The sequence below is a fragment of the Dendrobates tinctorius genome, unplaced genomic scaffold (assembly GCF_039654945.1).
Source record: "Dendrobates tinctorius isolate UK_male_01 unplaced genomic scaffold, ASM3965494v1 ptg000044l, whole genome shotgun sequence".
In the NCBI taxonomy this organism is placed as follows: domain Eukaryota; kingdom Metazoa; phylum Chordata; class Amphibia; order Anura; family Dendrobatidae; genus Dendrobates; species Dendrobates tinctorius.
Genome location: NW_027361712.1, coordinates 15,784,948 through 15,804,357, shown reverse-complemented (window position 1 = coordinate 15,804,357; position 19,410 = coordinate 15,784,948). Strand labels below are relative to the sequence as shown.

The following is a 19,410-nucleotide window of genomic DNA, read 5'->3' as shown; positions in this document are numbered from 1 at the left end:
GGGCAGAGATCAAGTTTCTGACAATATTGACTGTGCACATACCTGGTGTAGACAATTGGGCCGAAGACCTTCTCAAACGCCAGGGTCTTGTGGCAGGAAAATGTTTTCTTCATCAAGACATCTTTTATCAGATTTTTCTTCGGTGGGGCTCTCTGGACGTAGATCTCATGGCATCCAGGAAGAACAGAAAGGTCCTGCAGTACATCTACAGGTCCTTTGATCCTCTCGAGGTGGGCGTCGACATGCTTTCTTACCTGTTTACATTGCTTCACCTTCTTACCAGGTTGTTAAAGAAAATCAAAAGCAGAGGGGGTGTCGGTCATCCGGATAGCACCAGATTGGCCCAGAAGGGCCTGGTATGCAGAAGTCATCAATCTGCTCACAGATGCTTCCTGGAAACTCCTGGACAGACCAGATCTGCTTTCTCAGGTTCCCATCTACCATCAGAAATCTCGGTCGCTCGATTTGACACCGTGCCTGTTGAAACCGCGGTTCTAAGAGCATCCGAGTTCTGGGGCAGAGTGATTCAGACGATAATCCAAGCTCGGAAGCCTGCATCTACTATCTACTACCGGATTTGGAAAGTCTTCTTCCATTGGTGTGAGTAATCAAACCTAGCCAATAGCCTTGCCTCTTCCTTCTATTCTGGCCTTCCTTCAAAGCAGGATTAGATGCAGGGTTTGCAATCAGCTCGTTGAAGGGTCAAGTCTCAGCGTTACCTATTTTGCTCCAAAATAATCTAGCTTCACGCTCTCAGGTCCAGACCTTTCTTTAGGTTCATGCAGCACCTCTGTATTGACCACCAGTGGACCCCTAGGATGTCAGCCTGGTTCCAGAAGCTCTCAGGAGTTTCCCCCTTTGAACCGCTCAGAGAAGCCTCTCTGTACATCTTGGAAAGTGGATTTTCTTGTAGCCATTGCTTCCATCAGGCGGGTTTCAGAGCTAGCAGAGCTTTGTCGTCAATTCCCCTTCATTATTCGGCATCAGAATTAGATGGCTTTGCGTCCTGTTCCCTCATATATTCCCAAGGTAGTCTCTGCTTTTCATCTCAATGAGGACATGGTTCTTCCCTCATTCTGTCCTTCTTCGATTCAACCTCTGGAGCGTTCTCTGATTGGACCTAGTCAGGGTTATTAGCCTTTACCTTTCAAGGACCGCCCTGTTCCATAGGATGGATTCTCTCTATTTCAGAGTACTGATGTGACTTCTCTCAAAGTAATCAGGATCGTCGTGGGACATTATGGATTATCTTCTTAACTTCTTCCTTAACTACAGGATTAGTAATGGATAGGTGTCTTATAGATGCCTCTCCATTACTAAGTCGTGGGCTTGATGTCACCGGATAATAACATCAACCCCACAAATATTACCCCACTTGCCCACTACTACAGGGCAAGTGGGAAAAGTGAGGTTAAGTGCCAGAATTGGCGCATCTTAGAGATGTGCCTTTTCTGGGGGGAGAGAGCTGATGATTTTAGCCTGGGGGGCCAATATCGATGGCCCTTTCATAGGCTATTAATATCAGCCCGCAGCTGTCTGCATAGCCATTGCTGCTTTTAATAGTCAGTAAAGGCTAAGTGCACAGCTGTGAGCTGCTATTAATAGCCTGGGAAACTCCAGGGGTATTACCTGGAAAAAAGTATATACAGAATGGGAGGAATAGAGCTAAGCAACAGCACATGTGAAAAAGACTTGGGTATACTAATAGATCACAGACTGAATATGAGTCAACAGTGTGATGCAGCAGCAAAAAAGGCAAATGCAATTCTAGGATGTATTAACAGAAGCATACAGTCTAGATCACGTGAAGTCATTATTGCCCTCTACTCCTCTTTGGTTAGACCTCATCTGGAATACTGTGTCCAGTTTTGAGCGCCACATTTTAAAAAAGACATCAACAAACTGGAGCAAGTTCAGAAAAGAGAGACCAGAATGGTGACCAGTCTGCAAACCCTGTCTTATGAGGAAAGGTTGCAGGATTTGGGAATGTTTAGTCTGCAGAAGAGAAGACTGAGAGGAGACTTAATAGCTGTCTACAAATATCTCAAGGGCTGACACATTGTAGAAGGATCATCTTTATTCTAATTTGCACAAGGAAAGACTAGAAGCAATGGGATGAAACTGAATGGGAGGAGACACAGATTAGATATTAGAAAAAAACTTTTTGACAGTTAGAGTGAGCAATGAGTGGAACAGACTGCCACGAGAGGCGGCGAGTTCTCCTTCAATAGAAGTCTTCAAACAGAGGCTGGACAGACATCTGTCTGGGATAATTTAGCGAATCCTGCTTTGAGCAGGGGGTTGGACCAGATGGCCCAGGAGGTCCCTTCCAACTCTAAGATTCTATGATTCTATACCCCTTCCCAGGCTATAAACATCTGCTCTCAGCCGTTGGCTTTACCTCTGCTGGAAATTAAAATTACGCAGGCACCCGCACATTTTTTTTTATCGTTTTTTTATTTAAAATTAACAGTTGCTGTCTGGTTACAGCCTATGTATAAAAGGCAAAAGATAGCCAGCTCACATGTCGGCATGTGTTGTGGGAAGCACGGGCCAAGTGCAGTCATCACGTAGTAGTCATAACAGAGCTCTGAAAAAGAACAAGGTTTTTGTTCGAAACGCGTAGCCTATTTGTTACTCATGTAAATTTTACTGTTTCTGGACTATATTTTATACAATAAATTGGACTTTTTGTGAAGCTGGACTTTTTTCCACTTTGTTCTGGTTACAGACTATGTACGTTTGTTCTGGTAACGCTTCTACATAGGCTGGTGACAATGTGTGCGTAGGTTTGTGTTTACTTATCGGATTAGTAATGAGGGTGTGGGCGTCAGCGTGTGGGGGTGAGCGTCAGCATGTGGGGGTGAGCGTGAGCGTGAGTGCGAGCGTGAGCGTGAGTGCGAGCGTCAGCGTGAGTGCGAGCGTCAGCGTGAGTGCGAGCGTCAGCATATGAGCATGATACAGAGAGAAGCACCAACTAACAGTCGGTATACCGTCTACTTGTCAGTATAACTCGTCACAAACAAAAAGGCTCCGCACTGTGTTCCTAAATGTCATCCTCTCTTATCCCTTAGCAAACACCCAAGAAGGGGAGGAGAGGAGTGACATCACACACTTGAGCAGATTCAGCCCATAACACTGCAGTGCAGTAATGTGAGCTAGTTGTACACTAGGTTTTTGTGTCAAATTTCATTAGCTGCTCCCCCTAGTGTTTAAAAGTGTAAATACCAAACTTTTTAAAATTATTTTTCATATTTTACTAAATGATAAACTATTTATAACTATGCCTCTGCAGATGTCAGCCTAGGTAGGAGAATCTTGCAAGTGGCAGTGGCTAGGTCTCTGACCTGAATGGAGTTTGTGAGGTTTCCCTTCCCAGGGATTGCTTTGGGATGTCCCCCAATGAAGAGATACAGAAAACAAGATTGTTGTTTACTCACAGTAAAATCTGTTTCTCGGAGCCTCATTGGGAGACACAGTACCCTTCTATGTTTGACAACTGTGTTGATTCCTTCTATTGCTATAGTTTGGTATTGTGATTTCTCTCATATTGTTCCTTTACATTTTACTTCTCCTACTGCTTTCTCACCAACTGATTAACTTGGTGCCAGTTGGTGGGGTGTACTCTGCTGGGGAGGAGCTAATTTTTGTGCATAGTGTCAGCCTCCTAGTGGCAGCAGCATACACCCATGATTTCCTGAGTCCCCATTGAAGGATCCAAGATACAGATTTTACGGTGAGTAAGCAAAAATCCTGTTCTATCAAGACTGGTGTTTTTTTTACACCAGTTTTTATGAGGGAGCATGCTGGAGGACACTTTTTTATCAATTAAGCAGCACAAATCTTAGTCCACTCTGGGACTGGAATAAGATTTGTGATGTAAGGAACGCCACACCACTCGACATGATCTTGATGAGGGGTTGCCACGCCGCCATTCTGCTCTAGCTCCTCTTCCGTGAGTAATGCTGTAGATAAGCCCCTGATGGCGGTGCCGGCAGCTGCTAGGCAAAAAAATTCATGACAGATTCCCTTTAAAGTGGAACTGTTACCAATCCCAATATGTCAGTTTTAATCAGCACATAAAGGGGTTCACTACTAAACAACCCCATACTTAAGCACTAAAAAAAATAACAGACACACGGACCTTGCAATGATGACACACTGATGGTAAAAACAGACACACGGACCATACACTGATGACACATTGATGGTAACAACGGACACACAGATCATGCACTGATGACACACTGATGGTAAAAACGGACACAAGCACCATGCACCGATGACACGCTGATGGTAAAAACGGACAAACGGACTGTGCACTGATGACACACTGATACAAAACATTGACCATTTTTTCATGTACATGTTTAAACACAAAAGTGTGAACGATGCCCAACATGAATTGTTACTTGTGGCAGCTAATCAACACCATATAATTTACTGCTTTTTACAAAGTGTATAAATTACATTGCTCTTTATTCACCCTTTATTCACCCTGATACCTTGATCAAAAATGATGGTCCCCACGGAGGATGACAGTATAATGTCCTCTCAAACAGTATGATGTCCCAACACAACCCCTGAAATAGTATGTTTTACCTCCACAGAGCATGATGTTCCCACACTGCACGATGCACCCACAAAGCCTTTCAAACAGTATACCCTCACAAAGCCCCCCACACAGTATGAATTCCCCATAAAGCCCCACACACAGTATGAAGTCCCCACAAAGTTCTCCACAAAATATAAAGTTTTCACAAAGTCCTCCATACAGTATGAAGTCCCCAAAAAGGCCCACAGTATGATGCCCTCTACACAGTATGTCCCTGCAGAACTGCCCATAAATTATATCCCAATAAAGCCCCCTATGCAGTATAATGTCCCACAAAGTCCTCTACGCAATATGTCCCCTTGCAGCCCTCAAATCTGTCCACACATTATGTCCACACAAAGACATATGCATGCAGCATGATGTCTGCACACAACACCCCCATGAACTATAATGTCCTTACACAGACCGTCAGGCAGTATGATGTTCTAAGCCCCCATATCATACATATGATATCCTCACAAAGCCCCCCCCCCATGCAGTATGATGTCTCCACACACCCCAATGCATTGTAATGTACTACTGCAGCCCCCCCGCCCCACTGAGGCTGCACACCAGCTGGCTTCAAATAGGTACGTCATTACATTTGCTGCAAACTCAGACGCATAGGCTCAATGGTGGAAGACAACTCTCTTCGCCATCATTGTATTCAAAGACATCTGCACCCCAAGGATGCAAATAACGGTGAAATTTAGAGGCTGGGTGGAGGGCAACTTTTGCCAACCCTTTGGCTGTCCCGTTATGCACAGGAAAACACAAAAGGCCGCATGTCGCCTGCACTTTGTCCAGATCTGCTTCACACTATAACAGGAAAAGACCTAGAGCCATTAAGTATAATAGCATTGCACACAGAAGGTTAATAGGAGCTAATGCATGCATTCACCGGAGACTGCTCTATCTAAATGTTGCCGTCAGTGATGAACAGTGGAATCTAAATGATCAAACAGCAGCAATCTTCACAACCTCCGCATGCTGTCAGATGCCAAGTGTGCAACACAGGCAGCATTTGCTCTGTATAGAGCAGGCTGAGACTGAACCATAAACCCCACATGCAAACTGTGACAAAAATGAACGTCACAGATCGACAATGGGTTACAATATTTCCTGCCTAACAGTTTCCTGAAATTCTTATTGAGGCTATGCATCACATTCACTCATACACATAAAAGTGACTGTCTTAGCTCTTACCAAGGTTCTCTACAAAGTTTTCAAGAGCATAGTAAGCCTTAGTGAGGTGAGCTGTATGACACGGGTCCACACGTGACAAATATTCCAACAGCAATGGAAGGACACTATCGGAATAACTGCTGATGTCCGGCTAAGAAAGACCAAGACAAGACGTTACAAATAAAACGCGCAAAAGTAGGTACAAGAATGTATGCTAAGAAGTTATCACTAGGAGAAAAACAAAACTAACAATAATAAACTTGAGAAAGTGTAACTGTCCTTTCAGAATGAACTGTCCTGTGCGTGATATGACATGATTTTCTGGTATGGTATTTCTCTGTATGCTGCATTTTTTGGGTCTGTGTGCAGCAATACACACTGGCATCAAATAAGAGGCCAGCAGCTGACGTCGGTGTGCCTGTGACTGGGGGCACATGGCAGTGGCAACAAGTACTCCCGTCGCTTGCACGCCAAAGTCAATTGTCGGCTCCAGAAGAAGACGCCGTGCGGCGGGGTAGCAGAGGGAAGGGATGTAGAATTGTATTGGGTTTTTTTTCTATGCATTAAAGGGAACTTGTCACCAGAAAAAATGTTATTAACATGCAGATATGGGCTTTATCTACAGATTAATAGTGTTTCTAACTTGCCAGGTGCCTGCAGGTAGCTGAGGGGGAGAAAATTAACTTCATTCCCCTTTGGCAGCATTTGATTTCATTTATGGGGGAGGCGCGGGTTTAGCCACGACTTTTGAGTATACAGAGTGGCCGCTGTAACCGCACCCCTGACACTATCATTGCATTGGGGCCAGCTCTCAGTCTGTATACTCAAAAGTGGTGGCTAAACCCGCACTTCTCCAGTGACTGAAACCGAATTCTGCCGGGGAGGATTACGTTAATTTTCTTCCTGGAGCGTTAGGCTACGTGCAGGCGCCGAGCAGGTTAGTAATGCTACTAACTTGCAGATGAACCCCATATCTGTAAGGTAATAGCATTTTTTGCTGGTGACAGATTCGCTTTAAAAAACAGAGGCAGAACGTGGGACATATACCAGGATGGGGCCCAGGACACGTGCACCAGTATGGAGAGCATACATGTATACAGTCATATGTTAAAGTTTGGGCACCCCTATTAATGTTAACCTTTTTTCTTTATAACAATTTTGGTTTTTGAAACAGCTATTTCAGTTTCATATACAGTCATATGTAAAAGTTTGGGCACCCCTATTAATGTTAACCTTTTTTCTTTATAACAATTTTGTTTTTTGCAACAGCTATTTCAGTTTCATATATCTAATAACTGATAGACTCGGTTATATTTCTGGATTCAAATGAGGTTTATTGTACTAACAGAAAATGTGCAATCTGCATTAAAACAAAATTTGACCGGTGCAAAAGTATGGGCACCCTTATTTTCTTGATTTGAACACTCTTAACTATTTTTTACTGACTTTCTAAAGCACTAAATTGGTTTTGTAACCTCACTGAGCTTTGAACTTCATAGCCAGGTGTATCAAATCATGAGAAAAGGTATTTAAGGTGGCCACTTGCAAGTAGTTCTCCTATTTGATTCTCCTATGAAGAGTGGCATCATGGGCTCCTCGAAACAACTCTCAAATGATCTAAAAACAAAGATTATTCAACATAGCTTTTCAGGGGAAGGATACAAAAAGTTGTCTCAGAGATTTAACCTGTCAGTTTCCACTGTGAGGAACATAGTAAGGAAATGGAAGAAAACAGGTACAGTTCTTGTTAAGCCCAGAAGTGGCAGGCCAAGAAAAATATCAGAAAGGCAGAGAAGAAGAATGGTGAGAACAGTCAAGGACAATCCACAGACCACCTCCAAAGACATGCAGCATCATCTTGCTGCAGATGGTGTCACTGTGCATCGGTCAACAATACAGCGCACTTTGCACAAGAAGAAGCTGTATGGGAGAGTGATGCGAAAGAAGCCGTTTCTGGAAGCACGCCACAAACCGAGTCGCCTGAGGTATGCAAAAGCACATTTGGACAAGCCAGTTACATTCTGGAAGAAGGTCCTGTGGACTGATGAAACAAAGATTGAGTTGTTTAGTCATACAAAAAGGCGTTATGCATGGAGGCTAAAAAACACAGCATTCCAAGAAAAACACTTGCTACCCACAGTAAAATTTGGTGGAGGTTCCATCATGCTTTGGGGCTGTGTGGCCAATGCCGGCACCGGGAATCTTGCTAAAGTTGAGGGTCGCATGGATTCAACTCAGTATTAGCAGATTCTTGACAATAATGTGCAAGAACCAGTGACGAAGTTGAAGTTACGCAGGGGATGGATATTTCAGCAAGACAATGATCCAAAACGCCGCTCTAAATCTTCTCCGGCATTCATGCAGCGGAACAATTACAATGTTCTGGAATGGCCATCCCAGTCCCCAGACCTGAATATCATTGAACATCTGTGGGATGATTTGAAGCGGGCTGTCCATGCTCGGCGACCATCAAACTTAACTGAACAGGAACTGTTTTGTAAACAGGAATGGTCACAAATACCTTCATCCAGGATCAAGGAACTCATTAATAGCTACAGGAAGCGACTAGAGGCTGTTATTTTTGCAAAAGGAGGATCTACGAAATATTAATGTCACTTTTATGTTGAGGTGCCCATACTTTTGCACCGGTCAAATTTTGTTTAAATGCAGATTGCACCTTTTCTGTTAGTACAATAAACCTCATTTGAATCCAGAAATATAACTGAGTCCATCAGTTATTAGATATATGAAACTGAAATAGCTGTTGCAAAAACCAAAATTGTTATAAAGAAAAAAGGTTAACATTAATAGGGGTGCCCAAACTTTTACATATGACTGTATCTAATAATTGATGGACTCAGTTATATTTCTGGATTCAAATGAGGTTTATTGTACTAACAGAAAATGTGCAATCTGCATTTTAACAAAATTTGACCGGTGCAAAAGTATGGGAACCTCAACATAAAAGTGACATTAATATTTCGTAGATCCTCCTTTGCAAAAATAACAGCCTCTAGTCACTTCCTGTAGCTATTAATGAGTTCCTGGATCCTGGATAAAGGTATTTGTGACCATTCTTGTTTACAAAACAATTCCAGTTCAGTTAAGTTTGATGGTCGCCGAGCATGGACAGCCCGCCTCAAATCATCCCACAGATGTTCAATGATATTCAGGTCTGGGGACTGGGATGGCCATTCCAGAACATTGTAATTGTTCCTCTGCATGAATGCCTGAGTAGATTTGGAGCGGTGTTTTGGATCATTGTCTTGCTGAAATATCCATCCCCTGCGTAACTTCAACTTCGTCACTGATTCTTGCACATTATTGTCAAGAATCTGCTGATACTGAGTTGAATCCATGCGACCCTCAACTTTAACAAGATTCCCGGTGCCGGCATTGGCCACACAGCCCCAAAGCATGATGGAACCTCCATCAAATTTTACTGTGGGTAGCAAGTGTTTTTCTTGGAATGCTGTGTTTTTTAGCCTCCATGCATAACGCCTTTTTGTATGACCAAACAACTCAATCTTTGTTTCATCAGTCCACAGGACCTTCTTCCAAAATGTAACTGGCTTGTCCAAATGTGCTTTTGCATACCTCAGGCGGCTCTGTTTGTGGCGTGCTTGCAGAAACTGCTCCTTTCGCATCACTCTCCCATATAGCTTCTCCTTGTGCAAAGTGCGCTGTATTGTTGACCGATGCACAGTGACACCATCTGCAGCAAGATGGTGCCACCAAAGGGAGGTGGTCTTTGGATTGTCCTTGACTGTTCTCACCATTCTTCTTCTCTGCCTTTCTGATATTTTTCTTGGCCTGCCACTTCTGGGCTTAACAAGAACTGTACCTGTGTTCTTCCATTTCCTTACTATGTTCCTCACAGTGGAAACTGACAGGTTGAATCTCTGAGACAACTTTTTGTATCCTTCCCCTGAAAAGCTATGTTGAATAATCTTTGTTTTCAGATCATTTGAGAGTTGTTTTGAGGAGCCCATGATGCCACTCTTCATAGGAGAATCAAATAGGAGAACTACTTGCAAGTGGCCACCTTAAATACCTTTTCTCATGATTTGATACACCTGGCTATGAAGTTCAAAGCTCAATGAGGTTACAAAACCAATTTAGTGCTTCAGGAAGTCAGCAGAAAGTAGTTAGGAGTGTTCAAATCAAGAAAATGATAAGGGTGCCCATACTTTTGCACCGGTCAAATTTTGTTTAAATGCAGATTGCACATTTTCTGTTAGTACAATAAACCTCATTTGAATCCAGAAATATAACTGAATCCATCAGTTATTAGATATATGAAACTGAAATAGCTGTTGCAAAAAACAAAATTGTTATAAAGTAAAAAGGTTAACATTAATAGGGGTGCCTAAACTTTAACATATGACTGTATATCTATATATCTCAGGATGGTGGCCAGAATAAGGGACATATATGCCAGGATGGAGAAAAATATATAAAATCATACACATACAATGGGGAAAATAATTATTTGATACACTGCCGATTTGTTTTCCCACCAACAAAAAATGGAGAGGTCTGAAATTTCTATCGTACCTACATTTCAACTGTGTGAAACAGAATCTAAAAATAATTAAAGGGAACCTGCCACCAGGTTAGGCCGATACGAGTTACGGTCACCGCCTTTCAGGGCTGATATACGGCATTCTACAGTATAATGCTGAATATCTGCCCCTAACCTAACCTGTAAAAGAAGAAAATAACTTATTATACTCAGGGACCGAGGGGTGTTGCTGGTCTTGGTCTAGCGCCTCCCATCCTATGATCGCTGTCCTCCTGCTTGCTTCATATGGATGACGCGCCCCTGCGTTATCCACACAATCTCCTTGGCATTGCGCAGGCATACTTCTCTGACCTGTTGAGGACAGAGCAAAGTCCTGCAGTGCGCAGGCGCTGGGAAAGGTCAAAGAGGCCTGGTGAATGCGCACTGCAGTACTTTGCTCTGCCCTAGTCAGGGCAGAGAAGTACGCCTGCGCAAGAGCGTGACGCCGAGGAGACTGTGTGGCTGACGCAGGAACGAGTCATCCAAATGAAGCAAGCAGAAGGAGACTGTGTGGCTGATGCAGGAATGAGTCATCCAAATGAAGCAAGCAGGAGGACGACGATTGTAAGAAGTTAGGAGGCGCTGGACCAAGACTTGCGACACCCATCGGACTAGACCGCCCCACAGGTGAGTATAATAAAAGTTATTTTTTTTCTCTTACAGGTCGGATTGGGGGCTTATGTACAGCATTATAGAATGCTGTATATATTTTTATTATTTATGATTATTTATATAGCACCATTGATTCCATGGTGCTGTACATGAGGAGGCGTTACATACAAATTACACTGTGTTCCAAATTATTATGCAAATTGGATTTAAGTGTCATAAAGATGTAATTTTTTGTTTATCAAATATACTCATAGATGGGATTGTGTATCAGGGCTCTTTGGATCACTGAAATTAATCTCAAATGCCTGTGATAATTAGTTTACCAGGTGAGCTCAATTAAAGGAAAGCTACTTAAGAATGATGTTCCACATTATTAAGCAGGGCACAGGTTTCAAGGAATTTAGGAAATAAAAAGGATCTCTCTGCTGCTGAAAAGCATCAAACACTTAAACGTGATCATTGTACTGTTACGAGATTTGTGGTTGATTCTGAGCACAGACATGTTTGTGCTGATAAAGGCAGAATGAGGAAGGTTTCTGCCAGGCAAGTTCATTGGATTAAGAGAGTGGCTGCTAAAAAGCCATTACAAACCAGCAAACAGATATTTAAAGCTGCTGGTGCCTCTGGAGTCCCTCGAACCTCAAGGTGTAGGATCCTTCAAAGGCTTGTTGTGGTGCATAAATCTACTATTCGGCCACCCCTAAACAGTGTTCACAAGCAGAAATGGTTGCAGTGGGCCCAGACATACATGAAGACTAATTTTCAAACAGTCTTGTTTACTGATGAGTGTCGAGCAACCCTGGATAGTCCAGATGGATGGAGTAGTGGATGGTTGGTGGATGGCCACTATGTCCCAACAAGGCTGCGACGTCAGCAAGGAGGTGGAGGAGTCATGTTTTGGGCCGGAATCATGGGGAAACAGCTGGTAGGGCCCTTTAAGGTTCCTGAAGGTGTGAAAATGACCTCTGCAAAGTATATAGAGTTTCTGACTGACAGCTGTCTTCCATGGTATAAAAAGCAGAAATGTGCCTTCAGGAGCAAAATCATCTTCATGCATGACAATGCACCATCTCATGCTGCAAAGAATACCTCTGATCATTGGCTGCTATGGGCATAAAAGGAGATAAACTCATGGTGGGGCCACCATCTTCCCCTGACCTCAACCCTATAGAGAACCTCTGGAGCATCATCAAGCAAAAGATCTATAAGGGTGGGAGGCAGTTCACATCAAAACAGCAGCTCTGGGAGGCTATTTTGACTTCATGCAAAGAAATACAAACAGAAACTCTCCAAAAACTCACAATTTCAATGGATGCAAGAATTGTGAAGGTGATATCAAAGAAGGGTCCCTATGTTAACATGTCACTTGGCCTGTTAAGCTATTTAACTCCAAAATATCCTTTTTGCTCAGTGAATGTGACCTCCTAATGCTGCAAATTCCACAAATGAGCATTTTCAGTTCTTTAAAACATATCAAATGTTTAGAAATTCTACTGTGACTAATAATTTGGAACAGTGCAATTTGAGTTTTTATTCATTTTGGAGATTATACTGTTATTATTGGGAGGTTTCTTCAATAAAATTTGATGTATACTCTAACCGGTGATGACTTTTATTAGACTGACTGTCATTTGTACCGACTATTTAGGAAAATCAGAGAAAAATATCATTTGCATAATAATTTGGAACACAGTGTACAGATATCACTTAGGCTGGGTTCACACGTAGCGGAATTCCCGCGGAAGTTACCGCGAGAATTCCATTCCGCGGGAAAAAATCGCATTTTAAATTCCCGCGATTTTCCCGAGGGAAAACTAGCGATTTGCAAGCGTAATTAGCTTGCAGAATGCTAGCGTTTTCCAAGCGATCTGTAGCATCGCTTGGAGAACTGATTGACAGGTTGGTCACACTCGTCAAACATAGTGTTTGATTAATGTGACCAATTTTTTACTACTGAGGCTGCCTATGCAGCCTCAGTAGTAAAAAGATCTAATGTTAAAAATAATAAAAAAATTAAAAATCGGGTTATATTCACCTTCCGACGTCCCGCGCAGTGTCCCCAGGCCTCCGCGATGCTCTGGCAGCTCCTGTTCCCAGTGATGCGAGACCACTACAGCGTCGCAAGACGCGACGTCAGCAAAGGTCATCGCAATGCATTACTGGGAACGGGAGCTGCCGCGTGTATCGCTGAAGCCTGGGGACGCTGCGCAGGACGTCGGAAGGTGAATATAACCCGATTTTTTTATTTTAATTCTATTTTTTACAGGGATATGGTACCCACAGCCCGGAGGACAGTCTCCTCTCCTCTGGACCGTGGGTACCATCCGCAAATGTTCTGCTTACTGTTCGCATGGTGGGCACAACCACATGCGGAAAGTAAGCAGAACAATGCATTCCTATGTGGGCGGAATCGCCGCGATTACGCAAATTAATGAGCATGCTGCGCATTTTTCCGCAATGTGATTCCGTCGCGGGAAAATCTGCAGCATTAGCACTGCGGAATCCCATAGGATTGCATGGGATGCTGTTTTTTTGCATTTTCGCGGTAAAAACCGCTGCGAAAACGTGAAAAATACCTGATCGTGAAAACGCAGCCTTACAGTAAACAAACTAACAATCACAGACTGATATAGAGGGGAGAGGACCCTGCCCTTGCAGGCTTACATTCTACAGGATGGTGGGGAAGGAGACAGTAGGTTGGGGGGTTGCAGCAGCTCCGGTAGTGTGAGGAGGCAGTGGGGCCGTTCCAGGCAGTAAGCTTTCCTTAAGAGGGGGGTTTTCAGGTTCTGTCTGAAAGATCCAAATGTGGTAGATAGTCGGACGTGTTGGGGCAAAGAATTCCAGAGGAAGGGGGATATTCGGGAGAAGTCTTGGAGGCGGTTGGGTGAGAAGCGAATAAGTGTGGAGGAGAGAAGGAGGTCTTGGAAGGACCGGAGATTACGTGAGGGAAGATATCGGGAGATTAGTTCAGAGATATATGGTGGAGACAGGTTATAGATGGCCTTGTATGTCAATATTAGTAATTTGAACTGGATACACTGAGGGAATGGGAGCCAGTGAAGAGATTTACAGAGGGAAGAAGTGGAGGCGTAGTGAGGAGTATATAAGCCATGAAAGACGGTGGCAGCATTCCCTTTAAATTTCATTTTACTGCATGAGATATTTGATCATCTATCAACCAGCAAGAATTCCGGCTTTCAGAGACATGTTAGTTTCAGTTTAAGAAACCCTACTACTCTGCACTTACTATCGGTAATAATTGTACTTGTATGAACTCGTTACCTGTATAATAGACACCTGTCCACAAACTCAATCTCACTCCAACTTCTCCATTATGGCCAAGGCCAAAGAGCTGTCTAAGGACACTAGGGACAAAATTGTAGACCTGCACAAGGCTGGGATTGACTACAGGACAATAAGCAAGCAGCTTGGTGAGAAGGCAACAACTATTGGCACAATTATTAGAAAATGGAAGAAACACAAGATGACTGTCAATCTTCATCGGTCTGGGGCTCCATGCAAGATATCACCTCGTGGGATAAGGATGTTTCTTAGAAAGATCAGGAATCATCCTAGAACTACACTGGATGCCCTAGTCAATGATCTGAAGGTAGCTGGAACCACAGTCTCAAACATTACTGTTCATAACACACTACGCCGTCATGGATTAAAATCTTACAGGGCATGCAAGGTCCCCCTGCTCATGTCAGCATATGTCCAGGCACGTTTGAAGTTTGCCAATGACAATCTGGATGATCCACAGGATGCATGGGAGAAGGTCATGTGGTTAGAGGAGACCAAAAACAGAACTTTTTGGAATCAAATTCACTTGAACACCATCCCAACCGTGAAGCATGGTGGGGAAAATATCATACTTTGGGAATGCTTTCCTGCAAAGGGGACAGGACAACTGCACCATATTGAAGGGAGGATGGATGGGGTCATGAATAGTAAGATTTAGGCCAACAACCTTCTTCCCTCTGTAAGAGCATTGAAGATGGGTCATGGCTGGGTCTTCCAGCATGATAATGACCCGAAACACACAGCCAGGGCAACTAAGTAGTGGCTCCGTAAGAAGCATTTCCAGGTCATGAAGTGGCCTAGCCAGTCTCCACACCTGAACCCAATAGAAAATCTCTGGAGGGAGAAGAAACTCAGTGTTGCCAACTGTCAGCCCCGAAACCTAAATGTAGAAGATCTGCATGGAGGAGTGGGCTAAAATCCCTGCTGCAGCGTGTGCGAAACTTAGTCAAGAACTACAGGAAATCTCTGACCTCTAATTGCAAACAAAGGTTTCTGTACCGAATATTAAGTTCTGTTTTTCTACTGTATCAAATACTTAATTAATTTGCATTTTATTGTATGAAATATGTAAAAATCATACAATGGGATTTTTTGGATATTTTTTTTTTTTGATCCTGTATCTCACAGTTGAAGTGTACCTATGATAAAATTTACAGATCGCTCCATTCTTCGTAGGTGGGAAAACTTGCAAAATCAGCAGTGTATCAAATACTTATATTACCCACTGTATATACAGTTTTGTGAAAAAGTGTTTGCCCCCTTCCTGACTTCCTATTTTGCATATTTGTTACACTAAAATGTTTCAGATCAAAAGTATTTAAAATATTAGACAAAGATAACACAAGTAAACAAAAAATGCAATTTTTAAATGAAGATCTTTATTATTAACCCCTTAACGACCAGAGGTATTTCAGTTTTTGTATTTTCGTTTTTTGCTCCCCTTCTTCCCAGAGCTATAACTTTTTTTTTTTCGGTCAAAAAGGCCATTTGAGGGCTTATTTTTGCAGGACAAGTTGTATTTTTGAACACCACCATTGGTTTTTAACATATCATGTACTGGCACAACGAGAAAAAATTCAAAGTGCGGTGAAATTGCAAAAAAAAAGTGCAATTCCACAGTTTTTTTTTTTTTTTTACCATGATCAATAAATGTAAAAACTAACCTGCCATTATGATTCTCCAGGTTAATACAAGTTCATAGACACAAAACATGTCTAGATTCTTTTTTATTTAAGTGGCGAAAAGAAAAAATCCAAAATATTGTTAAAAAAAGGTGCCATTTTTTGAGACCTGTAGCGTCTCCATTTTTCGTGATCTTGGGCTGGGTAAGGGCTTATTTTTGCGCACCGAACTGACGTATTTATTGATACCATTTTGGTGTAGATAAGATCTTTCGATCGCCCGTTATTGCATTTTATTTGCAATGTAGCGGCGACCAAAAAAACAATTTTGACGTTTTGAATTTTTTTCTCCTTACGCCATTTAGCAATCGGGTTAATTATTTTTTCATAATGATAGATCAGGCGATTTTGAACGCGACGATACTAAATATGTGTATATTTGATTTTTTATTGTTTTATTTTGAATGGGGCAAAAGGGGGGTGGATCTGAACTTTTATATATTACATATATTTTATATTTTTAAAAGCATTTTATTTTTAGTCTTTGCATGCTACAATAGTAATAGAAGCTGCAGTACTTCAATCACCTCTGCTATACACAGGCGATGGTCTGATAGCAATCATAGCAATGACAACCATAGAGGTCTGCTAGAGACCTCTGGTTGTCATGCCGACTCATCGGTGATCCGCAATCATGTGACGGGGTCACCAGTGGGCAGGATTAGCAACACGCTTCCAGTAAGTGCGAGTTAAATGCCGCTGTCAGAGATTGACAGCGGCATTTAACTAGTTACCAGCTGCGGGTGGATCGCAATTCCACCCGTGGCTGTTCCAAACACATGTCCGCTGTATAGATCAGCTGTCATGTGTCTGAAAAAATGCAAGTTCAACGCAGTAGCTCGCATCAAACAGAGGGAGTCCAGAATCGGCATACCATTACACCCAATGTTGGAAAGGAGTTATGTGAAGAAGAAATCCAGATGTACAGTGCCCTGTGTGAAAAAGTGATTGCGCCCCCCCTTCCTTAAAGCATAAGTTAACTGTGGTTTAACACATCTTTGGGAAACAGAGTTCTAATTCCTTAGCCACACCCAGGCCTGATTATTGCCACACCTCTTATCACTCAAGAGATCACTTAAGTAGGACCTGCCTAACAAAGTGAAGTAGACCAAAAGATCCTCAGAAGCTAGAAATTATGCTGCGATCAAAAGAAATTTTGGAACAAATAACAAAATGTAATTGAGATCCATCAACCTGGAAAAGCCATTTCTAGAGATTCGGGACTTCACCAAACAAGAGTGAGAGCCTTTATGCACAAATGGCGAAAACATGGAGCAGTGGTGAACCTTCACAGAAGTGGCCGTTCAACCAAAATTACCTCAAGAGTGCAACGACAACTCATCCAAGAGGTCACAAAGACCCCACAACAGCATCCAAAGAACTGCAGGCCTCACTTGCCCCAGTTCAGTTAAAGCCAGTGTTCTTGACTCCACATGGCAGAGTTCCATAATGAAAACCACAGCTGAGCAATTATAAGATAAAGGCTCTTCTCAGTTTTGCAAGAAAACCTCTGTATAATCGTCAAGATTTTTGGAAGAATACTCTTAACTGACGAGACAAATGTTGAACTTTTTGGAAGGTGTATTACATCTGTAGTAGAAGTAACACAGCATTTCAGAAAAGGATCATCATACCAACAGTAAAACATGGTGATGGTAGTGTGATGGTTGGGGACTTGGAAGACTTGCAGTGGTAAATGGGACTATGAATTCTTGCTCTTTACCAAAAAATCCTGAAGGAGAATGAACATCTGTTCATGACCTCAAGCTGAACGGCACTTAGGTTATGTGGCAGTACAATAATCGAAAACACACCAGCAAGTTCACCTCTGAATAGGTTAAGAACAAAATTAAGGCTGCGTTGACATGACGTGGTTTTTCGCATTTTCGCAGCGTTTATCGCGCGATTTTGCCGCAAAAGCGCAAAAAAAAAACAGCATCCCATGCATTCCTATGGGATTCCGCAATGCTGTGCTAATGCTGCGGATTTTCCCACGGTGGAATTGCATCGCGGAAAAATCTGCAGCATGCTCATTATTTTGCAGAATCGCGGGATTCCGCCTACATAGGAATGTATTGTTCTGCTTACTTTCCGCATGTTGCTGTGCCCACCATGCGAAAAGTAAGCAGAAAATTTGCGGATGGTACCCACGGTCCGGAGGAGAGGAGACTATCCTCTGGCCTGTGGGTAACATATCACTGTAATAAATAGAATTAGGGTTATATTCACCTTCCGATGTCCCGCGCAGCGTCACCAGGCTTCAGCGATACACGCGGCAGGTCCCGTTCCCAGTGATGCATTGTGATAATGACCTTTGCTGACGTCGCTGTCTCGCGATACTGTAGCGGTCTCGCGTGACCGCAACGTCATCAAAGGTCATTGCCACACTGCATCACTGGGAACGGGACCTGCCGGAGCATCGCGGAGGCCTATGGACGCTGCGCGGGACATCGGAAGGCGAATATAACTCGATTTTTTATTTTTTTTAACATTAGATCTTTTTACTACCAACCTGGCAATCAGTTCTCCAAGCGATGCTACAGATCGCTTGGAAAACGCTAGTATTGTGCCAGCTAATTACGCTTGCAAATCGCTAGCTTTTCCGTGGGAAAATCGCGGGAATTTAAAATGCGATTTTCCCGCGGAATGGAATTCCAGAATTCCCGTGGTAACTTCCGCGGGAGTTCGGCTACGTGTGAACTTAGCCTAAGACTTTGGAGTGGCCTAGTCAAAGTCCTGCCCTTCAGCCGATTGAGATGCTGTGCCATGTCTTAAAAAGACAGTTCATGCTCGGAAACCTTCCTATGTGGCTGAATTACAACAATTTTGTAAATAGGAGTGGGCCAAAATTCCTCCAGAGCATTGTAAAAGACTCATTGCCAGTTATTGCAAATGCTTGATTGCAGTTATTGCTGCTAAGAGTGGCCCAACCAGTTATTCGGTTTAGGGGGCAATCACTTTTTCACACAGGGCCCTGTAGGTTAGCATTTCTTTTTCCCTTAATAATAAAGACCTTCATTTAAAAAATGCATTTTGTGCTTGTGTTATCTTTGTCTAATATTTAAATTTATTTGGTGATCTGAAACATTTAAGTGTAACAAACATGTAGAAGAATACAAAATCAGGAAGGGGGCAAATATTTTTACACAACTGTACATCAGGATGGACTCTACTTACGCCACTGTATAGCATGGTGTATTCACAATTGCTCATTTTGCTCTTCTAACCCAGCTAAATCTTTTTTTCAATTAGGACTATAACATCACATGATTAAAAATGGACTAGCTGAATCCTCATAAAGGGAAGGTGTCGTGATTTTAATTTTTGTACTAATAATTATTGATTATATGATTAATTATTTTTAATACAAAATTAAATGAACTACTTTAATAGTTTTTTTTGTTAACTCTTACTTTTGCCACTGGGGGCTGCCATTTTCAATAGTGGGGGCACGTGTGTCTGGGCACGAC

General features: G+C 42.6%; 1 protein-coding gene and 1 long non-coding RNA gene across 4 annotated transcripts in view; one reads left to right on the top strand and one right to left on the bottom strand.

Annotated features, from left to right (window-relative positions):
* IPO4 (importin 4) overlaps positions 1-19,410 on the bottom strand; it is a 420,928-nt gene that overhangs the window by 248,866 nt on the left and 152,652 nt on the right. For all 3 annotated transcript variants that reach the window (XM_073575360.1, XM_073575361.1, XM_073575362.1), the window contains one exon: positions 5,801-5,930. In XM_073575360.1, the coding sequence (XP_073431461.1) occupies positions 5,801-5,930 (130 nt within the window). The remainder of the gene's footprint in view (positions 1-5,800; positions 5,931-19,410) is intronic.
* Positions 1-19,410, top strand: part of LOC141089083 (uncharacterized) — a 249,028-nt gene that overhangs the window by 155,003 nt on the left and 74,615 nt on the right. The window lies entirely within an intron of this gene.